At 55.3% G+C, this 24,735-nt stretch overlaps 1 protein-coding gene across 2 annotated transcripts; it reads left to right on the forward strand.

The window, feature by feature from the left end:
- Positions 1–10,022: 10,022 nt before the first annotated feature.
- Positions 10,023–24,502, forward strand: PDLIM4 (PDZ and LIM domain 4). Of its 2 annotated transcripts, XM_028103682.2 has the most exons (7): positions 10,023–10,115; positions 14,964–15,115; positions 18,703–18,784; positions 23,169–23,350; positions 23,558–23,721; positions 24,060–24,177; positions 24,298–24,502. In XM_028103682.2, exons 1-7 carry the CDS (start codon positions 10,023–10,025, stop codon positions 24,500–24,502), a joined length of 996 nt encoding a protein of 331 aa, XP_027959483.1. The 2 variants fall into 2 exon arrangements, with proteins under 2 accessions (XP_027959483.1, XP_027959484.1); XM_028103683.1 differs by lacking the exon at positions 24,060–24,177 and having other exon boundaries at positions 24,298–24,368.
- Positions 24,503–24,735: the final 233 nt, after the last annotated feature.

The raw sequence follows: 24,735 nt of genomic DNA on the forward strand, positions 1-24,735 counted from the left end.
AGAGAGTCAGGGGAGGGGCAGAGAAACAGACTCCCCGCTGAGCAGAGAGCCCGAGGTGGGACTAGATCCCAGGACCCTGAGATCATGAACTGAGCCGAACCAGACGCTTAACCGACTAAGCCACCCAGAAGCCCATGGTGAACCAATTTGTAATTCATTTTATAGTGTGAAGAAGTACATAGTATGTAGGATTGTAATCGGTTTTTGTGTGTGTAGGCCATAATAAATGGCTCAACCTGATTTATTGAATAAACTACTCTTTATCCTCTGAATTAAGATGTTTCCTTTATCACTTGCTGCGAACTCTCTTTTGTTCCACTGTATTTTTTTCCCCTGTGGAGCCACCACATTCTTTAATTACTTTACTTTAGCTTTATCACACACTGGATGCCTATATGGGCAAATCTTACCTTATTAGTCTTTTAACCCAATTTCTGGTTTTTCATCTTCTGTTTGTGTTGCCAAACCCAATTCCAATGTGGAGGGATTTTCCACCCCCACCAACACAACACCAAGTGATTCTCAGACACCAATAGAGGGTCCAAGAATTTAACTCAATTCTGACATTCACTACCCAGAGATTGCATGAGATTCCACAGGTTAAGGGCTCAGCCCTACAAGACTGCCCTCCACCCCCTACTTGAGATACCAAGTCTTAAGCCCCAGACTGTTACCTGTGTTTCTGACCAACTGGCTAAAGACTGCGGCGGTTCTATCGACTTCCTCCTTCAGTACTTTTAATTTGCTAGAGTATTTCACAGAACTCAGAGAAACACTTAATATTTACCAGTTCATTAAAGGATATGATTAATGACAATGAATCAGCAACCAGATGAAGAGATACATAGGGCAAGGTATGGGAAAAGGGCTCAGAGCTTCGGGGCCCTCTGCAGACCCTTTACTCTCCCCTACCTCCATGTGTTCACCAACCTGGAAGCTCTCAGAACCTTGTCCTTTTGGCTTTCAATGGAGGCTTCACTGCATAGTCATGATTAAATAAGTCATTGAACATTGGCTACTTCAACCTGGCCTTCGCCACTCTGCTTCCCAGAGGTGGAGGAGAGGGGGTGGGACTGAAGGTTCCAATCTTCTAATCACCTGGTTGGTCGCCCTGGCAACTAGTGGCCTTCCTGCTCCCCCCCCCCCATGAGTGAAGACCAAAAGTCACCTTCATGAACATAACAAAAGACACACTTACTGCCTTTATCGCAGGAAATTCCAAGGGTTTTAAGGCGTGAGCCAGGGACGCTGGATGAAGACCAAATACATAGGAGAAATAGATTTCAGTCATCTGAATGACCAAATATATAATTTTTATAAATCACAATACTCACATCCATATTAACTCTTTCATTTGATCCTTAGGGTCACCTTGCCAATTCCCTCCACCCAAATGAAGTTTGATTGTAATTGCATTTATTGAATCACAAATTTAAAATATCGAGTTTTCCAGGTACGTGACCTATGCGTCTATTTATTTTGTCTTCTTTTATATCTGTCCTAGAACAAAGTTTATATGCTTTCTGTGTGCCCTAAATGAATTTCCACATATTTCTTATGAGTCACTGTTATTGTGAATCGTAAATTATTTTCATCATATTCTCTAATTAGTTGTGATTTAGCACTTTTAAGAACTACTAAAATCTGTACACATATACAAATTTATCTTATTCTGTGCCACCTGACTCGATCCCTCTACTAGTCATAATAGTTTTTCAATTGATTTTCCTGGATTTTATGGAGGCACAATCATAATATCATCTGCCAGTAACGATCATTTTGATGCTTTCTATTACTTATTTCTTGTGCTTAAGCATTATTTCTTTTTCTCACCTTTTTGTCCTAGTAAGGACATGAGCAATACTGAGCAAGAGCAGTGAAAGGGACATTGTTTGGATCTAGACATTTAATGGGAATTTCAGAGGTTAAGTACGATATTGGATTTTGCTTTCCAATATATGTTCTTTAAGATCCCAAGAGGTGCCTGGGTGGCTCAGTCAGTTAAGTGTCTGCCTTTGGCTCAGGTCATGAGCTCAGGCTGCTCAGCGGGGAGTCTGCTTCTCCCTTTGGCCCTCCCCCTCCCCCCTGCGCCCTGCTTGTGCACTGAACACGCCCGATCTTGTCTGAAAAAATCTTTAAAAAAAAAAATGAATAAAGTGCCAAGAACATTTCTTTCTCTTCATGGTTTTCCAACTTTTTACTGTGAATGACTGGTAAATCTTATCAAATGCCTTTTGAGATGATCACAGGGTTTCTTTTTTTCCTTTTAATCTCTTAGTCAATGGATTTTAAGTATTAAATTAACCTTGTAATCCAAGAAAATCTCCAAGTTGGTAACTATTTTAACATACTATGGAAGACAATTTGTTATATTCACGAATTTAACCAATCTGTCGTTTTTTTGCAGGGGCTATCTTGGTGTTACAATAACAAATAGATCTTCACAAGGATTAGGGAAGCACTTCATCTCTCCCTGGCTCTAGAACATCACGGTTTTGTGAGGGAGAATGTGTGTGCTCCTTCTCTGGGCCAACAATGTTTCATGCTTGAATGCCAAATGTCACAGCTCTTTGTGGTCAGCTTGTCTTAATCCTGGACACAGCCACTTCTCATGGACTTCTGGTCCCAGGGTTCTGGGCAGCACCCATTCCAACACTCAGTGCATCCCGAGTCCAGACCTGCCATTTTCTCTTTCTCTTCCCTGAGATGAGACAGTTCTTGTTTAATTCTCAGCCCATAGAAGTTGTCATTATACATTCTTTTGAAGTGATTCTGTCTTCTCATGTGGGAGAGGCATGTCCCCTCCCTGTGGCTTAGGCAAAACTGCCTTCCCACAAATTCGCTGACCTCACAGGCAGCAAATGATCTGATCAGTGGGGGCTCAAGTCAAATATATGCTTTTGCCATTGTGGGGTGGTATGAGAGATGTGGGGTGCGAATGCAGCCCCCCCACCCCTCGGGGCTCTGCCACTCGTTCCCCACTGCTGAGCCAGGCTCTGCACAGCTATCGACCTAACCTTGGAAGGGAAGGTAAGTGGAAAAGGATTCTGAAGATTCTTGGGAGCCAAGCAAACAGCCACCCAGGACATAAGACTGCCTCATGGGTCTTGCTCCAGTCCATTCTCAGCATGGGCCTAAAGCAGCCTCAGCCCAGTTGCACCCTTGCCGGCCTGGATCTGGCTCTTCCTGCTCTAATCCCCGTGGCCCCCCGCACCTGGATTCCCAGACTGCAGCGCACTGGTGGCACAGGCTTGCCCCAGTCTCCCAGCAACACAGGCAGCCAGGCTCACACCAGGTGGCCACAGCTGGGGTGCCCCAAGGCCAGGCCCGGAGGTGAGGTCAGCCCAAACAGTCCTGCCAGCCTGTGACTCAGCCACGAGAGGAACCACAGGAACCACGGGGCGGTGCTGCGCACCACTGGGCAGGACACTTCACCAAGACCGATCAGTGACTGAAGGAGCTGGTGCTGCAGAGGAGAAGGCAGCTGTAAGATATAGAAAGGACAGGGCTGGGAGGACAGGCTAGAGACAGTCTCGGCTGGCTGGACTCCCAGTGAAGCCTCTGCTGAGTCCACTAATCTCACTGTGGGCCACAGGACCTCTTGGAGCAGGGGACAGAGCCTAACCCATACCAGTGAGAAAATTATGGGGATGCCTGGCTGACTCAGTTGGTAGAGCCTGTGACTCTTGATCTTGGGGTCATGAGTTTAAGCCCTATGTTGGGTGTAGAGATTCCTTAAATAAAGAAAAAAGAAAATCATGGGGGATGAGGACTGTGGAGGTCCAGCCTGAGGAAGAGAGCCGGGAAGTCTAGAATTTAAATCTTTGAAGTTCTCTCCAAATGATGCTATATGTTTTGTATGTGGGTTACAGACATTTAATTGTTCAGTGCTTAGGCCTAAAATGGTGCCTGAGACATAAAAGCCTCTCAAAGCTATTTAAATATTTTATTGAGTAAAATTGAGTAAAATATTTTGTGGAATAAATGAGCAAAGCATAAACAACATAGGCCATAATTCTTAAAACACTATTTTTACGTTACTTCCATTTTTATTTTTCTGGGGGAGCCTAGAACTATGGAAGTGGCCTCTAGCTCTCTGAGAGGTCCTGGATCTCAGCTCTAGTGGTCAGGAGGAGAAGAGGGTCCTCAGCCAACAGACCAGAGCGCACTGGCCGGGGCACAGCTGAATGGGTCTGTGGTTGTGTGGACTGGGGCGGGGCTGCAGTCCCGGTTGCCGGGTGAGTGGTGGTCTGTGTACGCGGAGCCCCGGTTATGGGTTTCCATGCCTCCCATGCTTATTTCCTCTTTGTCGTCCCTTTGTTTTTGGTGGAACCTTACCCACACCTGACAGCCAGGTCTCCCTCCCTGGGCTGAGGAGGGGGAGGGCCCTGCACCCCTGCTTGTGCCAGAGCATGGTGATGATCAGGCCAAGGTCAAGAGTGTCCAAGACACAGGAGTGCTTGGGTGGCTCAGTCGTTAAGCGTCTGCCTTCGGCTCAGGCCATGATCCCAGGGTCCTGGGACCGAGCCCCGCATCAGGCTCCCTGCTCGGAGGGAAGCCTGCTTCTCCCTCTCCCACTCCCCCTGCTTGTGTTCCCTCTCTCGCTGTCTCTCTCCGTCAAATCAATAGAATCTTAAAAAAAAAAAAAAAAAAAGAGTGTCCAAGGCACAGAACGAGTACATGGTCCAGTTGCTCCCCGATTCTTCTGCTGCTGCAGCCGGAGCAGCTGATTTACACAAGGAGGTGCCTTCTCTGCACAAGGCCCAGCATGGCTGGCTGATAGCAGCCCTCACCTGTCAAGGGAAGCTGGAAACCTGAGAACCCCTGGGTTGGGCTTCTATTTGGAGGATACAAGTAGAACTGAGACATCTGGTGCCAGGGGAGGCTGGGTAATCCAGGGCAGGCTGTCTGCACCCTCTGGCCTGAATGAGAAGTAGGATGGAAGGTAAGGACGGGGGTATCCTTGTGGCCGAGCAAGACCATGGTGCCTTTAGAAGCAGTCTTCTTGAGGCCCCGGCGCACAACACTCAATCCCACTCAATCTCACCACCAAGGCTGCCGGCCTGTTCTGTCACTTCCCTGCCTGAGCTGGCTGAGCTGCCTCTCCCATTGTCTGCTGCCTCCCCCTTGTGTGAGATGGCACTTCTCCCAACATCCACCACTCCCAAGCCTCAGGGCCAGGGCCTCCCTGGGCCCAGCTGGGTAAACCTGGCCCCGCCCTGCTGCCTGGCAGCCCCTTTGTTGGGACCCAGAGTAGACAGGTTTTCTCTGTGAAAGTAAACACAGAGCAGGTCTGACAGGGGTGCTGTTGGGGGTTGCAGGTCTGACTGAGACATGTCCAGTACCTGCTGCAAGGGGCATGGCCTAAAGCCACCAGGGTAGGGTCTAAGCCCCAGATGAACTGCTGAGAACCTAGATGAGCCTGGGGTGGTCACTTGCCCTCCCCAGGGCTGAGTTTCCTGACCGGGATTGGTTCTGCTTTTGTGCCTGTCCTGGAACCTGGCTCAGAGCCAGGAACTAGGCTTCAGTTGTCAAAACCAGCTTTGTCTCCATTTGGACCCTCAGACACTGGCCTCCCCTGGAGCCCCTAGCCTCTCAGCCCCCAGGGGAATTGCGGCAGGGTGGGAAGTCCCCACCAAACCTCCAAGTCCTGTTAATCAGGTCTAGGCTACACACACAGCAGGTACTCCATGTTTGTTGAGGGATCTAATGGCACAAAACTAGAGCTGGGAAACTCCCTTGGTCACAGGCACACCTTCCCCCGTGTGTTCTGTGGCACCAAACGCAGCTCAAAAGCCAGCTTTATTACCTCCTTGGCCGAATCCTGTCCATCCAGGATGTGTGGGGCATCAGCCCTCCACGCGCCTCACAGGCTACACGACCCCACATTTCCTTTTAGATATTGCCTGGTGCCCATGCTCCTGGATGCCTCTGTTCCTTTCAGAGCCCCTCAAACCCTGCCTAGAACCCACCTTGGCTCCCTACTAATGTAGGGCCAAGTCCTAGCCCTACAGAAGGCCCCCACAGCCCCTCCTCATCCAGCCTTGCCACAGATTGCTGTTCTCTCCATCCTGCAGACTCAGAGACTCCTAACCTTGAGCAGCAAGCCTCGTGGAGAGCAGACCCCTGGGTGACCAGAAGCTACAGGACCGGGAGGGGGGCCAAACAGGCCACCCTAAAATGGGGGCTTCTCAGTTTCTTCTTTCACTGTCCTCTGGGGCCCTGCAGTAGTCAGTGCTGTGGACTGGGTACCTCATGAAGAGGGGATGACCCATCAAGGGTTTAAATCCCCTTGGAATCCAGGCTACTGACTGGGGGAGGAAACTGGGCCTACAGAAAGGGAAGTATTAACCTGAGGAGCTGAGCCTAAATGGGGCAGGCTCCACTCAGAGACCTGTGGCCACTGGGCCAGGATGGGGCAGGTCCAGGTCTGAGCTTTCCGACTAACCTCTAGCACCTCGCAGGGAGGTATCCTCATGGGCAGCTCCATCAGCTTCACTTCGCACCCCCACCCCCCAACCCAGGTCTGCTTCCTATGCTGGGCTGTCCCCTAGGCTGGCCTCATACTCAGGTCGGCCTGAGGTTCTCCTAGCGCTTCCCTCTCCTGCACTGTAGCCTCAGCCCCAAGGGCATCTTGCAACCACTTCTGCTCCTGCTAGAGTTTGCCAACTCGTTGAGGAAAAAGCACTGTGTTTTCTCCTGACCTTGGCTGCTCACAGAGAGCCTGGGCATAGTGCCCTGAGCCACTTGGGTCCCTTGAGAGTGACCTCCACGGCAGCAGGAGCAGAAGTCTTCCCCCTTCCTGGCCCCTCACGCCCTCCCTGCCTCTCTCTGCGTGGTGGCCAAGGGGTGAGCCAAGATGATATTTCCTATAACAATGATAATGCTATTGAATAGCCAATGTTTTTGAACACCCTCTGTGTGCCAGGCTCTCTGCTGGGTGCCGGGAAAACATAAATAAATAAGATAGACACAGGCTTTGCCCCCCACGGATGCCTTGACCCCAGCCCCAGGTAGGCACGGGCCATGGCGCAGGAAAAGCACTCTATACATCTTTGTTGAATGAATAGAGAATGCATGAAATGCATTGGTGATACCCAACAGCACAGATGCCTGGTGGTGTGCAGTGAACAAGTGAAGTCCACTAGGTCAAAGGTGAGACATAACCCAGCTGCCACCCATCTCCACCTTGGAGAGGACTCCCAGACCCTGTAATTGCCCTGTGATGTGATTTCCTGGCATGATAGGGATTCAACAACACAGCATTAAGGCCATTAAGAGTGAAAGGAATTTCTGAAGGCTTCCTGGAGGAAGTATCAGGGATAGTTATCTGGTCTGCTATTCAGGACACCGGCTACCACAGGAGTGACCCCACAGTGTGGCTCCTAAGGTCTGTCCCCAGTCTCAGGAGCACAGCCTGCCCAGGCTGTGTCCTGTGGGAGGGCACTGTCAGGAACGGGCTTCTGAAGCCCTCTCAAGTCATGGATGCCATCAAGGACCCACTGTGCAAGATAACTGGCATGGACCCTGGAACGGACCCAGAAACTGCACATTGAAATGGCTAAGTTTATGTACAGATTCTAGAAGAGCCACTCCCCACCCCACCCCCATCTTCAACCCTGTGATAGAAGCCCTCACAGATGGATTACACTGACGAAATCATAAAGGGCCAGGAAAGTCATATTCAGGAGAACTACTTCTGGAAGGGAGTGATATGCCTCCCTGAAAAAGGAAGTAAACAGAAAGGCAGTGAAGTGATTTCAGGATGGGTGGGGTGGAGGTGTGGGTTGACAGTCTCTAGAGGTGTGTAAGTTGGGTGAAGGAAGCAGTGCTAAGGAGGAGTTTCAAGAATCCACTGGATGTCTCACTTAGGAACTTACACAGACTCTTTTTTTTTAAAGATTTTATTTATTTATTTGAGAGAGAGAGAGAGAGAATGAGAGATAGAAAGCACTAGAGGGAAAAGGGTCAGAGGGAGAAGCAGACTCCCTGCTGAGCAGGAACCCCGATGCGGGACTCGATCCCGGGACTCCAGGATCATGACCTGAGCCGAAGGCAGTCGCTTAACCAACTGAGCCACCCAGGCGCCCGGAACTTTCACAGACTCTTAAGGATCCCTTTCCCCCAGCATGACTCTGTGCCACTTACATTCACTATAGTTCCTGGAATCCGGATAAGGGGTCTCTGACTACCAAGCCATTCTGTGCATCTAACACTTGGACAGTCTGTGATAGGTGATGGTTGTCCCCACTGTCCATGTCACTCAGTGGGATCCAAGGTCTGTGGAGCCTCTTGCCTAAGGACCTCTGAGAGACCATCTGGAGAAGAGCTTTCTGCTGGCGCCTCCACTCTGTCCAAGTCCACTCCTCTCCAGTCCTGTATAGGGCTGAGCAGAAACCTCCACCTCACAGGACTGAGAGCCCAATACTGTGGCTGGCACTCTGTGTGTATGAACACCCCCCCAATACATACCACTGCCACTCATACCACTCACCTTTCTCTGCCAGCTGAACAGACAGCAGCACCCCACCCCCCAGAGAGGAACCCACGTTCCACTGTGAAGGCACGCCCCATTCCTTGGACTACGCTAAGTTTCTCTCTCTCTCTTTTTTAAGATTTTATTTATTTATTTGACAGAGAGAGAGCACAAGCAGGGGGACAGCAGGCAGGGGGAGAGGGAGAGGCAGGCTCCCTGCTGAGCAAGCAGCCAGATGCGGGGCTCGATCCCAGGACCATGGGATCATGACCTCAGCCGAAGGCAGACGCATAACGACTGAGTCACCCAGGCGCCCGAGTTTGTGCCTCTTATGTGGCCTCCCTTCTTGGGGCTGTTAGAGACCCCATGGACATATCTCACCCCATAGCCTGTTAGCCTCAAGAGGGCAGAGCCCTTACAAAAAGTTGGCTAAGAGAGCACACAGGGTTGTCAAGAATGGCTAAGTTAGGGGCCTCCTCAGAATCTGGGGAAAAAAACCCAAACAGTGCTTTCCTGACACAGCCAGACACGAAGTGTCCAGGGGAGCCAAGCCATGGCACCTGCAAGGGCCGTTCAAGGACATCCCTGGAGGACAATGGCCGAGTGAAGACAGCACCAGGAAGGGCGTGAAGCGAGAGCCTGCCCACAATTCCATGCCCCTCAAATACATCACTCCCCACCAGTGGTGCCGCTACTACCCCAACCACCTTAGCTGCTCCTTTTCTAGGAAGGCTGGGGAAACAAAAATCCCTGCAAAGGAGGACGGGAAGAGGCAGTGCAGCCTGGGAGATGCCTGAGAGGAGGGAAGCTGGGGAGGGAGTGACACCTGTAAGGACAAGATGCCACCTTGCTTCTAGACTCAAGTCAGGGGCCACTTCTTCCAGACAGACCTCCTGGCCTCCCAGAACGAGGCTGGGGACCTTGCTCTTCTCACCCCATACTTGGCACTGCCTGCTGTCAGCCTGGGGCTGTGTCCCTGGCCCAGGCCTCCTCAGGCCGGTGGCTGCTCGTCAGTGCTTGCTGTGTAGAGGAGGACTCACACCACTGCGAGGGGTAGGGAGGCAGGTCGGCCTGCCAGGACCTTGAGGAGTTTTCGGGGCAAGGCACGGCCCCATCCCCCATCTGGGCCGCCCCCCCATCCCTCCTCAGGCTGGGGCGCCGCCGATAGATGGGACTTCAAAAGGCCCGTGCCCGAAAGGGTCTGCGGCCCTCAGGGCGAGGCCAGGGCAGGATCCCGGACGTGGGGGCTGTCCTGGTCCCGGGGTCTCCGCGACCGCGGCGGGGGGGTGCCGGGCTCTAGACGCGCGGGCCGAGGGGCGGGTCCTCAGAGCCCCCCGAAGTGGGCGGGGCGGGCCGGCCGCGGGGCCAATCCCGGCGCGAGGGGAGCGGGGGCGGGGGCCGGGTGGAGGGGGTACGGGGGCGGGCGGCCCGGGGGCGGGGCGCGGCGTCCAGGCGGCGGCGGCGGCGGCGGCGGCGGCGGCGGCGGCTCCGGCGGCTCCGGCTCCTCAGTGTCCGGCTCAGGCTCCGGCTGCGGCTCCCGCCCGCGATGCCCCATTCCGTGACCCTGCGCGGCCCTTCGCCCTGGGGCTTCCGCCTAGTAGGCGGCCGGGACTTCAGCGCACCCCTCACCATCTCGCGGGTGAGTCCGGCGGCCACGGGGCGGCGGGGAGGTCTTCGATCTGAGACCCTGTCCTCGAGGTCCACCGAGACCCGAATCCCCGACGTCCCTGAGGTTCGAAAGCCAAGGACTGGCCAGGGCGACACACGGGCTCTGGAGGCTTCCAGGCAGGGCAGTGCGGCCCCAACCCTCTCCCTCCCTGCGCCGGGCCTGCCTGCCCTATCCCTTGAAGGATTCCCCCCCACCCCAGTTCACACACCAGCCTCCCTGCTGGTCTCATTTTGGGGGAGTTGCTGCAGGCCGGGGAAGGAGTGCGCTGGGCCAGGGGTCTGGACAGATCTACGGAGGCCCAGAAACACTGCTGCTTAAACTGAACCCAGCCTGAGCATTTGGGGCAAAATGAGAGCCCCTTCTCCTATCAAAGGTCCCTGCCAGTAGAGCTGGGTGACCCCAGGGAGGCCTGGGGTCCTCTCTGAATGTGAAAAGAAGAGCCATCCACTTCCTCACTCTAGTTTTGGTCAGACTCTCATCTATGACCTCAATCGTCCTAAGGGGAAGTGACCAAGAGGAATTTTGGGCTTCCAGGGGAAGGGGAGACTTGACTGTGAGGTTGTGAGACCCCCTCCCCACAAGACCACACAAGGCCAGGGGCCAGTATGGTCTTGGCCCAGTTCCTCCGGTTCCCAGGGCCATGCATTGCCCCAGGCTTAAGACAGAGGAGAGAGAGGAGTGGGCACAGCCCTGGGTGGTGGCTAATCTGAAGAGGACAGAGGAGCTGAGGAGGGGATTCAGGCCCTTTCAGAAGGGGTGTCCAGTCTCAGGGAGACAGGATCCTGGCCCCACCTCAGGGTCCCTTGGTTTGAAGGGCTAAAACAGGGGAGTCAGACTCTGCCTTTGGGGATCCCAGACCAGGGGACAAAGCTCTCACTCTGGAGGAAAGAGCAGAGGGGACCTGGGGGCATTTGAGGGCCATCCTTTATCCCCACACAGGCTGCCTTTGGGGGCCTGAGTCAGGAGAACTGAGAACCACCTTCCCCCACTGTACTGCCACCTCTCTGTGGAGGCTGGACCAAGCTGGCTGGACTTTCAGAGCCTTCTTTCCACTGCTTGGGAGGGGGTAGAGCGGAGAATCATGGAATCCCATTTCTGGGGGCCAGGGTGACAGGCAGGCCCAGCTGTCCTGGGAGGTTTCCCACATCTGCCCTTAGCCCATGGCCACCAGGTTCCTGGGGCTGAGTGAGGTGGGCCTTTAACACATCCGGGAGCCTTTCATCTCCCACTTCCCTGAGGGAGACAGCTGGGTGTGTGTGTGTGTGTGTGTGTGTGTGCGTGCGCACGCGTGTGTGCATGTATGCCTTGCTGTGTGTCCGCCAGGGCGGGCTGGTGGGGGTGTTGGGCCGGCCAGCAGTCCAGGCACCCTGGGCGTGAGGCCGCTGACAGGCTCAGTGGCAGCGGCTGACGGCCACAGGCGGCAGGGAGCAGACACATCTGTTGCCCACGCGGCTGCCTGCCCGTGGAGGAAAGGCCTCCACACGTCACAGTCGCAGCCACCGGCGGCCTTGTTTGGAGCTGACCAGGATGCATTCTCCTGGCAGGCAGGCAGGCTGGGAGAAGGTTTGCCGGGAAGAACACTCCCTCTTGTCCCCCAAAGTCTTGCGGCAGCAGCTCAGGCCCAAGGAACCAGGATGCCTGAGTCTGGATTTGGGTGGGATCTGGGAAGACGTATGCAGCTGGGGAGACACAGGCCACAGCTTGCCCAGCAGGTACCTCAAGGGCAGATGATATGTGGGAGTCTTTTTACCAAGGGGGCTCGAGACCCAACCTTTTCCATGCTTCCAGGGCCTCCCCTGCCCACCCCACCGCGGGGACAGCCACACTCAAACAGGGAGAAGGCTGGCTGCCTAGCGGAGCTGGGGCCTTACAACCTCAGCCCATGAAGCCTCAGAGAGCCCCCAAGAACACTGCCCTGGGCTTCTTCTCCTATGAACTACAGTGATTGCTGGCCCTGGCTGAGCATCCGCAGCATTCCAGGCCCCATCCTAATGGGTGTTGGTACCAGCTCCCCAGCAACCAGCGCCTGGAGTGAGCACCACCATGTGCTCAACCCATTGTGGGGGCTTTTTACCCTGATTGTCTTAGGTAGTCCTCCGAGAGTCCTGACCGGTAAGAACTCCTTCTGGCCTCACATTATAGATGGGGACACTAAGGCTCAGAGAGGCCAAGGTGGTGTATCCAGAGAAGCAGAGCAGGGACAGGAATCCAGGCCTGTCTGGCACTTGCTGTGACCGTATGGGACAATACAGCCCCAGACTCTGTGACTCCCAGTCCACCACAGTGTCTAGGCTGGGCAGAGTGGAGCAGGGGCCAAGAATGTAGCTGCTGCAGGTGAGGGGGCTAGTTCATGCCCCAGCCTCCCAGCTGACCTCGCTGTACCCCTCTCCCTTCCTTCTGTCTATTTATCCTGTGCTCAGCAGCCAGAGGGAGAGGCCTGAGTTAAACTGTGTCCTGTGACTTCCCTGCTTAGAACCCTCCATAGTTCCCAACCACCCAGGAGAAATGCCAGCTTCTCACCTGGGCCTACAAGGCCCTCAGATCTGGTCCCTGCTTCTTCTCTGACTGTTCTTCCGCTCTCTTCTCACTAATGATGCTTCAACCCCAGAAGACTGCTTTTATTCTCTCTCCCAGATGAGTCATTATACCTGCTGATCTTTTTACCTGCGACACTCTCTCTCCCCTGGGACACTCTCTCCCCTCACTCCCTTTCTGCAGAAAATCACACAGTGGTTAGTGGATAAGACTTGGAACCCGTTGGCTTGGAATGAAATCCTAACTCTGCCATTTATCAATTGAGCATTCTTCTGCACTTCTCTGGACCTCAGTTTCCTCACCTAAGAAATGGACTTTCCTGGAGGATTAATGAGACAATGCATATAAAGGCAGTTGGGAGAGTCACGGTTTCCTGGCCTCATGCCCTCCCTGACCAGAACTCCCTGAGCTAGTGGAGCTGGCAGAGTCCCAGCCACCCCAGCTTTCAAGAACTTCCTCCACCCACAGGGTCCTGAATGCACCCCTTGTACTGGCTGAGTCATCCTGCAGCTAGCCGCCCCCCTGAAGAATAAGACTGCTCTCCAGCGTGGGGACTGGGGCAAGGTGTCCCTTCCCCCAGGCCTCCCTTACTTCATCTCTAGGAATGAGAACAGCCTCTGTCTCATCAGGTGGTTGAAAAGTTGCCGTGAACTGGTTATGGGTAAAGCACAGAGCCCAGGCCATGTCACAGAGCATGTGTCCATGAAGGAGAGGGGCCTGGAGCTGGGCCTTGAGTGGAGGGTGGGATAATGCCCAGTGGGGTCCTTCCCCCAGGATGACAGGCTTGTGCGGGTGCCTATGCCCTGTGGATAAGCATTCATGGGCTATTGGCTGAGGGGGTCATGCTCCAGAAAAACATTCCTTGGGGCAGCCTATTTCAGGGCGTGTCAGCTTAGGCACTGCCCATACCAGGACTCCAGCCAAGGAGCTGCCAGCACCTCGGCTTTGTCCACTCACTACTGAAAACTGGATAAGCTGAGCCTAGCTGGGCTTCCAAGAGCTCTCAACTCCAGCAGTAGGAACGGGGTCATTGGAAGCTCTTGAGGGCACCACTGGGGAGGCTGAGTAGGAATGAGGGCGCCTACAGGGCCCTGGCTGGTTCAGTTCGTAGAGCATGTGACTCTTAATCTCGGGGTTATGAGTTTGAGCCCCACATCAGGTATAGAAATTACTTAAAAAATTTTTTTTAAATGAGGGCGCCTAAAGTCTCTTTCCAAAGGCTGTGTTGGGACCAGGAAGAGGGCAAAGAGTGCCCCGTTGCCTGACTTCCCCTGGGCCCCCTTCTCAGGCCTCCCTGTTCGCCTATCCGTAACCTCATGTGGCTCTCGTCCAGGACCAACATTGTAAGAGGCTCCAGATCGGGACACTATTTGCCTGGAGTCAATAGTAGCACCAGGGTGGCCTGAGAGAGTGTCTGTCCTGCAGAGGAAGTGTGGGTAAAATTGTGACTCAGGAGCACAAGTGGGCAGCTGGAAGTACGTGGTCCTGGACTTGCTGGGGACGTGATGACACAGACCCAGAACGAGGCTCTAACAATGTTAGGGGAGCAAAGTGGTAAAGAGGGTGCGCAGAGTTACTGTGAGAGCCCAGAGAAGAGGCTCCTAGGGGACTGGCCTGTCTGCTAAGACATGAAAGTGAGGAGGAGTAAGCTGGTACTTAGGGTTTGAGGTCAAAGGGAAGAGTGTTGCAGGTCGAGAGAAGAGCATCTGCAGACGTGTGGAGCTAAGAACTATCCGGGGCTGTCGTTAGTGCCTGGATATTCGGTTGGTCGGGACAGAGTGTGGGGAGGTGGAGGTGAATGTGGGGTGGGGAGTAGGGATGAAAGGAAACAAGTAGGGAGACGAGGAAATATCAGGCCAAGGGGCTGCTCTGCAGTATGTCTGTGTAGGGCCCTGTCTATGGAGGGTATTTGTGACATGTCCCTGCTTTGTATGTATCTGGAGCACATGTGTCCCCATGTGTCCCTTGCATGTCCTTTGGCACATATGCAGGCAACAAGAGTGACATTCCACTTGTCCCAATCCCAAAGAAGCCCCTCTTATATGCCCTCACACCCTAGCAGTGCCTCAGGGGCTGGAACTGGGGGTGTTTAGAGCAGAGGCTGTGGCAAGACCACATGGGGACTCAACTGGTCTCTGGGCTGGTCCCCCCTGCCCCACCCCAGGTCGTGTGGGCAGCAGGGCCGCACAGCCCAGGTTCTGAGGTTGGAGGGGGTCCAGGGCAGAGACTGCAGCAAGGCCACGTAATGACTGACGCCCAGGCCTCTGGCTTGTCTCCCTACAGGTTCATGCCGGCAGCAAGGCCGCACTGGCCGCCCTGTGCCCCGGAGACCTGATCCAGGCCATCAATGGGGAAAGCACAGAGCTCATGACGCACCTGGAGGCGCAGAACCGCATCAAGGGCTGCCATGACCACCTCACACTCTCTGTGAGCAGGTACGCACAGGGCAGGCTGGGCCGGGGTGAGGGGGGGGTGGGGGGCGGGGTGGTTTCAGTCTCCTGGTATGGTCCCCGTATTACAGATGAGATAGCTGAGGCTCCAAACGGTTAGCAGGTGCCTAAAGTCACACAGCAAGGGAGTGGGGAAGGAAAACTTGTCCTCGGGTCTCTCTCGCTCCTAGGAGTGGCTGCCGACCATTCCTGCCACCCCACGGCTGTCCTGCCTCGGCTGGCCCCGCTACAGGCCCTGCCTCTGTCCTGGTTAAATCTGGATGCTATGGCCTGTATCATGCCATACAGCCTACATGAAGGGGAGGATTGGGGATCCCCAAGCCCCATATGTGCCTTATAAATGGTCTAGGATTGAAGGTCCACCTGAGGCTTCCGCAGCCCTCGTCAGGCCCTGGGTCTTTGTTCAGTTCTGAAGGCAGTTGGCCAGGTCCTGGCTGAGTGGGACCTCCCTTCCCCCTCTCTTGCTTGGATCCAGAGAAGTCAGACATAACTGCTCAGCTCTGCCACGTTCACTGCTAACAGGGACTTTCCGTGATTCCCCTGTGGACGCATGTCGGCAAAGCCTCCCCAAACCACAACACAGCTAACTTTGAGTTAGAGCTGGCAGGGCTGGGAGCCGTTAAACATGTTAGGAAGGCTTCTGAGATAGCCTCCATGTGTGTCTGGCCCGGGTCTGGGTCCAGGTTGGGGTCAGGACCCCTGACTGTGCTCTTGGAGCTGAGTGCAACTCCAAGGGGAGTGGGCCCTGGCCTGGGAGTTCAGCAGAGCTGGCTGTAATCCCGACTCTGTGGGATCTTAGGTACACCAGATGACCGCTATGAGCCTGGGTTTCCTTCTCCACCAAACAGGATCACATTCATCGCCCTCTCCCAGACTGAGGTACAGTCTGGCTGGGGAAACATCAGCACTGCTCTGCCCACGAGTGGCCTCTGTGGCTGCCCCACTTGGCTGGTTTCCTGGGCCCTGACTCACCTCCGGCCTTGATTTTTCATGGCTAAAGAAAGGAAGCCCTGGTAGTAGTGGGGTGGGGGAGGCAGCAGGGGCTTGTAGGGGGCCTGAGTCAGGAGGTTCCCAGAGGGAATGATGTCAAGGGAGGGTAGCAGGATGGGGGCAGGGTGGAGGTCCCCATTCCTTCCTTCCTTCCTTCCTTTCCTGGTCATTTGTTCCAAGCCAAGCATGGATGGAGCCAGGGGTCCCCTGACCTGTTCTACTCTGCCCCCAAATGCTGCCTGGCCATGGAGCAGGTGAGAGCACATTCTCTACTATCACAGATCTGAGTTCAAGTCCCAGCTCTGCACTTAAGAACTGTGTTATCCTCCAGCAAGTGTTTTAATCTCAAAGCTCTCAGTTTCCTTAACTCCAAAATGGGACCATTTTAGGATTGGGAGGTTGGATGCTTATGATGTACCAGGTCTGCTCAGAGTGAAAATCTGGGGTCCTGTCTTCTAGCCCCCATTCCCAGTTCTCACACATGCAGATTCTGGGAGATCAAGACATGAAGGCCACCTTGACCCCCAGGGCCAGCATTTCTTTTCCTGAGCACCTCTCACCAGCAAGGCCTCTCACCCTGCTCTCTGTCCTGCCTGCTATGCCAGGACCTATGCTCCAAAGACCCCTTCAACATGGTTTCTGTGGAAGATCAGCCTGGTGAGCTGACTGGAGAGAGCTATTCTGTGCCCCCACCCCCAGAACTCTATCCAGACCAGTTCCCTACCTGCCCTCTTATGTATAGAGGGCTCTAATCCTCCACAGACTTCTCCACAGGATGAAAAGTGAAGGAAGGGCCCACCTTCCCTGCTATGCTTATTTTGTCTAGAGCTTGGAGCCAGTTATCTAACAATCCAAGCAAACCCATACTTTGCGGGCATTTCTGTAGGCCCAGAACCTTCCTGGCATCAGCTCCAACCTTGGGCTTCTGGTGGGGTCTGTATTGCCCATTGTGTATGTTACAAGGTGCAGTTACATGGCCCATCCTTGGGCTGTCATTTTGCTTAAAGATGGTGGATGTTGGGCGCTTGGGTGGCTCAGTCGTTAAGCGTCTGCCTTTGGCTCAGGTCATGATCCCAGGGTCCCAGGATCCAGCCCACATTGGGCTCCCTGCCCAGCGGGAAGCCTGCTTCTCCCTCTTCCCTGCTTGTGTTCCCTCTCTCGCTGTCTCTCTCTCTCTGTCAAATAAATAAATAAAATCTTAAAAAAAAAAAAAAAAGATGGTAGATGTTAGCACCTCTCAGGCCTGAAGTGAAGGCCTAGGGATGGAGATTGAATAAGCACTTCATTCTGATCTGCTGCCTTGGGCCACGCTCTTTGCTCTGGGTACTTTGTGCACTCTGTCCTCCAGACCACAGGCTTGTACTTCTCTTCTGGGCAGAGCTTCAGGGAAGTATAAGTCCGTCTTAACCACCTGAGATGTCCTAGACTGATCTCAGCAGAGTTCCGAGTGGGTGGAGGCCATAGGTGGAGCTGTGAGTTAGGGCAGTCCCTGGGAGTCTGGCTGAGAGGGCTGGGGCCAGGCACCAGTGGGGATGGTGTTGGCCTCGGGCAGCAGAGCTTGGTCGCACAGGCCTGTGGAAGGCTCTGGAGGAGAGAAGCTAGTCTGTACTGGGTTAAGGAACGGGCCAGGGTGAGGAAGTGTAGAGTGAGTGTGGTCTACAGGTATAGACAGATAGTTAAAATCCTTCAGTGAGTTGGGGTGAGAGAGGCCGTGTTGAGCTGCTGGCCCAGTGAGGAGTTCTTGGAAAGCCCCAGGAGGCCTTTTGAGGTGAATGGGGACATTACTCCCCTTCCGTCTAACCATCTAACCAGCCTCACCTCACACCCACCTGTCAGTCCAGGGTCCCTGCACCCTATGGCTTGCCTCCTCACAGGGCTACCGAATGGCAGGACTGGGCCCCAGGCCCATAGGCTCTCAGTCCCGCCTGCCTTGCCTGCCCGGCTTATGGCAGGTTTATGATGTTTTTCTCCCTCCTGAGTGGTGTTTGGCTTTTGGTTTCTATGGTGAAGCAGGAATTTCCTAATGGCCTGTTTCCCATCTGGGCTGGGCAGACGTTGGTGATGACTCTGCCGGCAGCAAGAGGGGAGGAGCACCCCTCAAAGCCTTTATGTCACCTCCCCCAGAGCCCATGGATGCCTGACCTCCAGGCCAGGCCAGAGGCTGTAGATGGAAGAGGGTAAGCAGATGGGCTCCTCGCTGATCAATGTGTGAGGCCTGACGCACCCTGCTCTGAGCTCGCCTTTTTGCTGAGGCCACGGAGAGGGTGAAAAAGTGGGGAAGCAGAAGGGCTTCTGTTGCATCCTGTCTGGGAATGAGACCAGAGAGGCGTGGAGCAGCTGGTGGGGCTGGAACACACAGCCCTGCCCTAGGCAGGTGGCAGATCTAGAGTTCTGTCTCCTTGCCCACAACGGCCACCATTCTGGTGCAGGGGCAAGTGTGGCAGTGGTGTCCTCTGCCATGCAGAGTGCCAGGCCTGGTCCTGGGTGGCTCTGGGCGCAGAGCACAGCCCCTCTTGGTCCCGGTCCCAGTCATGGTAGGCACAGTAAGCAGACCTATCTGACCGTCCTAATTCCTGTCACAGACCTGAAGGCAGGAGCTGGCCCGGTGCCCCAGAGGACAGCAAGGCTCAGGCACAGAGGATCCACACTGACCCTGAGGCCCAGGTATGTATGGACATCACCGGGCCTGGCCTGATTCAGAGCAAGCCCAGGGAAGAGGGGCCAGGCCTGGTCCATGGGTTTAATTGCACTAGATGTCTTGCTGTCTGGCTTTTGGATGCCCAGGCCAGAGACTGAAGCAGCAGACTTCTCTGGTCTATGTCCATGCCCCATCCTGTGCTCCCCAGGTGATAAGCATCTGCTGGCAGCTCTGTTTGTACTCTAGGCCATCCTAGGTGCTGAGATAAAGGTACCTAGCATGGGCAGGAATGGGGCTAGGCCTTGGCTCAGGGCTACCACCCACCCGGCTGGGTTTCACTCTGGTGCCTAGTGATGCCAGACCAAGAGGAAGTCACTGGGCTTGGGGGCTGGCTGGGGGGAAACTGTAGGCTGTGGAGTGACCTCAGACTGTTTGGGTACTCTCTTCTGTCTCATCTTAGCGTTGGATACCCACCCGGCTAAAGCCAAACTTGGGCCTCAAGGCTGACCTTAGACTATAAGGCACTTCCTTGCTCTATCGAAGGCTGAAGTTTTCTCCTGGCCATCCTGTGATTGCACCCAGCAGACCTCAGGCCACAGTCACCTTGCCATGTATGACAGGAGTCACAACTGTGATACTGTCCTCAAATGCGGGAGGGGGACGGGAAGAAGCTGCTCTAGGGCCTCGTTTTGCCGTGGACGTGAGGGCTAGCCAAGTGGGCAGGGCTGAAGTATCCAGAGCCGCCAGCTCAACATCTCTGGGCTAGAGAGTTTGGACAAGGTGGAGATTGGACTGGTCTGTGATGGAGCCAGAGCTGTGGGACTCAGCATGTGGGGCCATGGCCTTCTAGGCCTGCTTGTGTCTACTCTCTCACCATGGAGCCTTCACCGTACAGAAGGCCATCTCCCTCACCATTTATCCCAATCCGCTTGCTCTGATATTTGTTCCCTACCTTGCTTTTGCTGGAATCTCGGAGGCCAGATGCTTACTACATGCCAGGGAGTGCCCGTTATGAAAAGGAAGAGGCACTTAGCAACTCTGGAATGGCAGAAGCCAGGGGCCAAAGGAGTCCAGAGTAGGCACATGATTCACCTAACAGTTCAGAGAGGGCTTCCTGGAGGAGGGAGAATCCAAGCCAAGACTTGCAGGACTAGGAAGAATAAGGCCAGCAAAGAGGCATGGAGAAGGGAAGTGTGCAAGGAATCACATGCAAAGGCTCAGAAGTGAGATTGTGCATCATAGGTTCAGGAAAAAGAAAGCTCCAAGGGTGGGAGGGCAGAAGCAAGGGATGAGGTGATGGGGCAGAACCACGGACAGTCTCTTGGTTCCCACTGTCCAGGACCTCAGCTGTTCCTGCAGAGATTCGTGGCCACACTTGTGTCTCCAGAGCTTGCCCTGGTCCAAGGGGCCAGGGGTGACCAGGGGTTGACAAATCGGCCAGGCGGCAGGCAGCAACCTTGTGCAGGTCCCAGCACCTATGTGAGGCCCGATGTCCCATGTGAGAGCAGGATGGACAGGGCATGAGCGCAGGAGTTTTGGAATTTGAATCTCAGCTCTATTCCGTCAGGGCCAGGGCGCCTGGGGGCAGGGGCGCTGGAGAGCAGCGGCCCCTGCCCCGACACCTTCCTTTACTGACCTCCTCAACGGCCAGGCTGCCAGTGGCTCAGGCTGGAGTCAGAGGGATTTTTCTCTAAGCTGAGGGGGCTGTCCCTCAGCTGCCATCCCCCTCTTGTACTTAAAAGTCATGAGCTCCATGGGTGGCGACAGAAACACCCCCACCCAGCCCCCGCAGGGCTGTGTCCTCAGGAACACAGACACAGGGCTCATTGTCCCCACAGTGCTCCCACCCTCCGCCTGCAGCGGCGAGTGGGTGGGCCCAGCCAGAGACATCAGAGGAGGAGAAAACCACAGTTGGCCCTAAGACCAGCACAAGGTACCCTGACACGCACCCCCGATGCAAATAGGTTCTGCAGGTCATGTAGGGTCATAGGAGACCCTTCTTCCCTCGGGCCTTACTCAGGTGGGAACACAAGAGGCATCTGGTCCTGCCCAGGGCAGAGGAAGGATGACGGTTAGGGAAGGTTTCTTGGAGAGGATGGCATTTAAGCTGAGAACCAGGCAAGCTGGGTAGAGCAGGCAGCCCTCACACATTCAGCCTCTCCCCTCCAGACCTGCAGGGAGCTGGGGTTTGGCCTCCCGGAGGTACCACCCGCTCCTCTGGACTCAGTGCCCACCTCCATCCAAGCTGAGTATCCCAGATTCTTCTTTTTTTTTTTTTAAGATTTTATTTATTTATTCGAGAGAGCGCACACAAGCAGGGAGGAGAGGGAGCAGCAGGCTCCCCGAGAGCAGGGAGCCCGATGCGGGGCTCGATCCCAGGACCCTGGGATCATGACCTGAGCCAAAGGCAGATACTTAACCAGCTAAGCCACCCAGGCACCCCGAGTGTCCCAGATTCTGACCACAGTCACGTGGGAGCTGATGAACAAGCAGGCAGTTACCCCCATTCTGCTGATTATCCCACTGAGGCTTCAACAACCAAATCAACAGCTGCAGATACTCAGAGAGGGGGAGCACGTGACACCAGGTGCACTGCCACACAGAGGGGGACATCCAGGAAGAGGAATAGGAACTCAGGAATGCCCATGGCAGCCCTTTATCCAACAAGCATCTGCTGTGTGCCAGGCACTATGCTAAGTGCTTTACATGCAACTGTCTCATTTTATCCCCACAAGGAACTTAGGATGCAGAGACCATTACAATCCCCATTTAACAGATGAAAAAACGGATTCAGAGAGGTGGTAGAGGTGTGACTCACCCGAGACTGAGGTCACCATGTGTATCCTAACCACTGAGTTCAGGCCGAGAGAGGCGGCTGCATGGGTGGCCATGGGAGGGGCAGTGGCTTTGATGACCCTGCTGGGTGAGTGAGGGCCTCCTTCCTCCAGGACCTTCTGACTCCCCTTCCTGTCCCAGCCTCCTCCGTACCAGGCCCAGCCCTGCCCCCACAGCCCATGGCCCATCTGGTCCCCATTACAGGCCAGGCCAGCCTTGCCTGCCTGTCTGCCCTGCAGACACATGTGCAAAAGTGATCGGGTTTCTCAGAGGCTTTTGTTCGGCCCAGTGGGGAAGAGGGCTTTCCTACTGCTATTGCCTCGTTGATAGGGGCCCACCTGGGCAGCGGGAGACCCTCCCCTTTGTCTGTTGAGGTGGGGGAAATGGCACCACCCCCACTCAGTGGCTGGTCCGCCCTTTCCTCAAGCTCCCACCCAGCTCAGAGGCTGCAGAAAAAGCAGCAGCAGTCCGGACAAAGCTCTGCAGGCTCCACTGTGCCCCAGTGCTGGAGGCTGCCTGAGTCCTATACAGGCTCTTTCCCTTAGTCTCCTCGTTCCCAGGGTAGAGCAGAGGGGAAATTTGCATGTCACCTCCCAGGCTGAGGCTGAGACCCACCTTCCTGTCCTGGACTCTTGTGCCTTATCCTAAAGTCAGGCTGCTCTGGCCACCAACCTCATCCCAGGCATGGAGGCTACCATTATGGTGGTCCCCAGGGTGACCAGCACTGGCTCTCAGTATATGAGACTGTGTATGTATGATTAGGTATATGTCAGTGGACTGGCTAGACCTTGTGTGTTGTCTTTGTGCATGTGTTTGTCTGTGAAAGTTCTTGTGAGAGTGTGCACCCAAATGTTTCAGCCAAGGGCATCAGGCTGGCTATGGAGTGGTAGGGTGGGGATCTTTAAGCCCTGGCCTAGCCACTGCCCCTCATCTGCTTTGCCTGTCGAAGGGCCATGCATATCGCCCTGCAGAGCATGGAATGGAGGCAAATGTACAGTCCTGAAAGGGGCTGACCTCACAATGACGCCTTTGAACCTCAGTCTGCCCCCCACCCCCATTGTGTGCTTTGGGCACACAGTGATTGATGACTCTTCCTGGCTGCAGGACAGGGCTTTCTTTTTCATGTTCCCAGCTACAGGCCCCTACAATACCCAGCACAGTTCTGGCAGGTGAGAAGGCCTGGCACCAGGACCATCTCTGCAAGGAAGCCACCCACTCTGCTCTAGTCACGCTGGCCTTAAAAGGCTACTTGGAATGGTCATGCCCCAACACCATCCATTACGGGCGCTGGTGGTCAGAACCACCACATGGCTCATGTGCCAAGGTTGAGTCTCAGGCACTTAGGTTTTTGTGTCTGACTTTCCACGGTCATTTCTCATTTCTTCTGGGATTGAACCAGGCCCAAGTTTTAGCCCGTCCCTGGCTGGGCACCACAGCCCAGAGATGCCAGAGCAGGGGTAACCAGCCAACCTCCAAGAAGGCCTGGCATAATGGGGTAAGGATGGAATGTATAAGGAATGGCCAGAAGCCCTACCCCAATGGTTTCTCAGTGCCTCAGGCCCCTCTCTCTCGTAGGATGGCAGTCCAGCGACCAGCAGGAGGCCCTCAGCCACCGGGATTGGGCTAGAAGATGGCAGGCCAGGCCTGGGACCTCCTTATGGGCAGCCATCTCACCTCCCATTCCATCACAATGGCAGCAGCAGTGAGGCTACTTTACTGACCCAAATGAGCACCCTGCATGTGTCTCCACTTCACAGGTAGTACAGAGAAGTGGCCTTTGAAGCCACACCCAGATCCCATCTTAATCCCAGATCTCTCAGATCTCACTGGGTCACATCTTGACCCCTGACACTTGATCTTTGGGTCTCAGCTGGTTTCATTCTGAAAACCTCACCAGACCCCTGTGCTGGCAGGGGGAAGGCTGGTACCACAACCGTGTCCCTTGGTGCATCTCTTTTGCCCAGCGCGGACACAGCCAGAGGCCTCCCACGGAGCCGTGACTGCGGCGTGGACCTGGGCTCAGAGGTGTACAGGATGCTGCGGGACCCGGCCGAGCCCTCGGCTTCGGAGCCCAAGCAGTCAGGCTCCTTCCGCTACTTGCAGGGCATGCTAGAGGCTGGGGAGGGCGGTAAGACTCCCGCCACCTTGCCCCACCTGCCTAACCACTCCCTCGGGTGCCCCGGAGAGCCCCGCCCCGCCCCCGCCGCTTTGCGACCCCCCCCCCCCGCCCGTCCTGCCTCCCAGCCATCTACCCCTGCCGCGTCTCCTCCGAGTGTTCCCACGCCCCTCGCGGCGCCTCAGTGTCCGATTCCCACTCCACCCCTGTCGCGGCCCCTCCCCTTCCAAACGTCCCCAGTCGGAGTGCTGGTGGTCCCGGAAGCTGGGTCCATCCCACACCGTGCAGAAGTGAAGTTCCCTTTTCTGACCTCTGCACCGGGCTCATGCCCCTTGCGCTCCGGCTTTCAGGGGAGCGGCCTGGCCCCAGCGGCCCTCGCAACCTCAAGCCCACGGCCAGCAAGCTGAGCGCTCCGCTGAGTGGCCTTCAAGGACTGCCCGAGTGCACGCGCTGCGGCCACGGCATAGTGTGAGTACCCTCCCCTGCTTCCCCGACCCCGGCACTCCCCCGGCCCCGCCCCAGGCCCTGGATGGGAGCGTGCTCGAGAATTGGTCGCCGGAAGCAGTCCTCTCCCCGTCTCCCCATCAGGGGCACCATCGTCAAGGCGCGGGACAAGCTCTACCACCCTGAGTGCTTCATGTGCAGCGACTGCGGCTTGAACCTTAAGCAGCGCGGTTACTTCTTTCTGGACGAGCGGCTCTACTGCGAGAGCCACGCCAAGGCGCGCGTCAAGCCACCTGAGGGCTACGACGTGGTGGCGGTATACCCCAATGCCAAGGTGGAACTCGTCTGAGCTGCTTCCGGAACCTCCCGTCCCCGCTTCTGCTTTTAATGCCCCGGCGCGGCCCGTGTAAATATGTGTTTGCCCCCTGCCTCTCTAATAAATTCCCTCTGCTCGGCCTTGAACATGTCAGTGCCTCTGTTCAGGTGCCAAGCCTGTCCTGGGCACCGGGTGCACTGGTGAGCAACACAGGTGCTGTGCTGTCCTCAAGGAGGCCACAGCCTAGATGGATGGCAGATATAAAC

The sequence above is a fragment of the Eumetopias jubatus genome, unplaced genomic scaffold, assembly GCF_037043125.1.
Source record: "Eumetopias jubatus isolate StellerSeaLion01/CBP00866 unplaced genomic scaffold, mEumJub1_p1.0 scaffold_5, whole genome shotgun sequence".
NCBI classification, from domain to species: domain Eukaryota; kingdom Metazoa; phylum Chordata; class Mammalia; order Carnivora; family Otariidae; genus Eumetopias; species Eumetopias jubatus.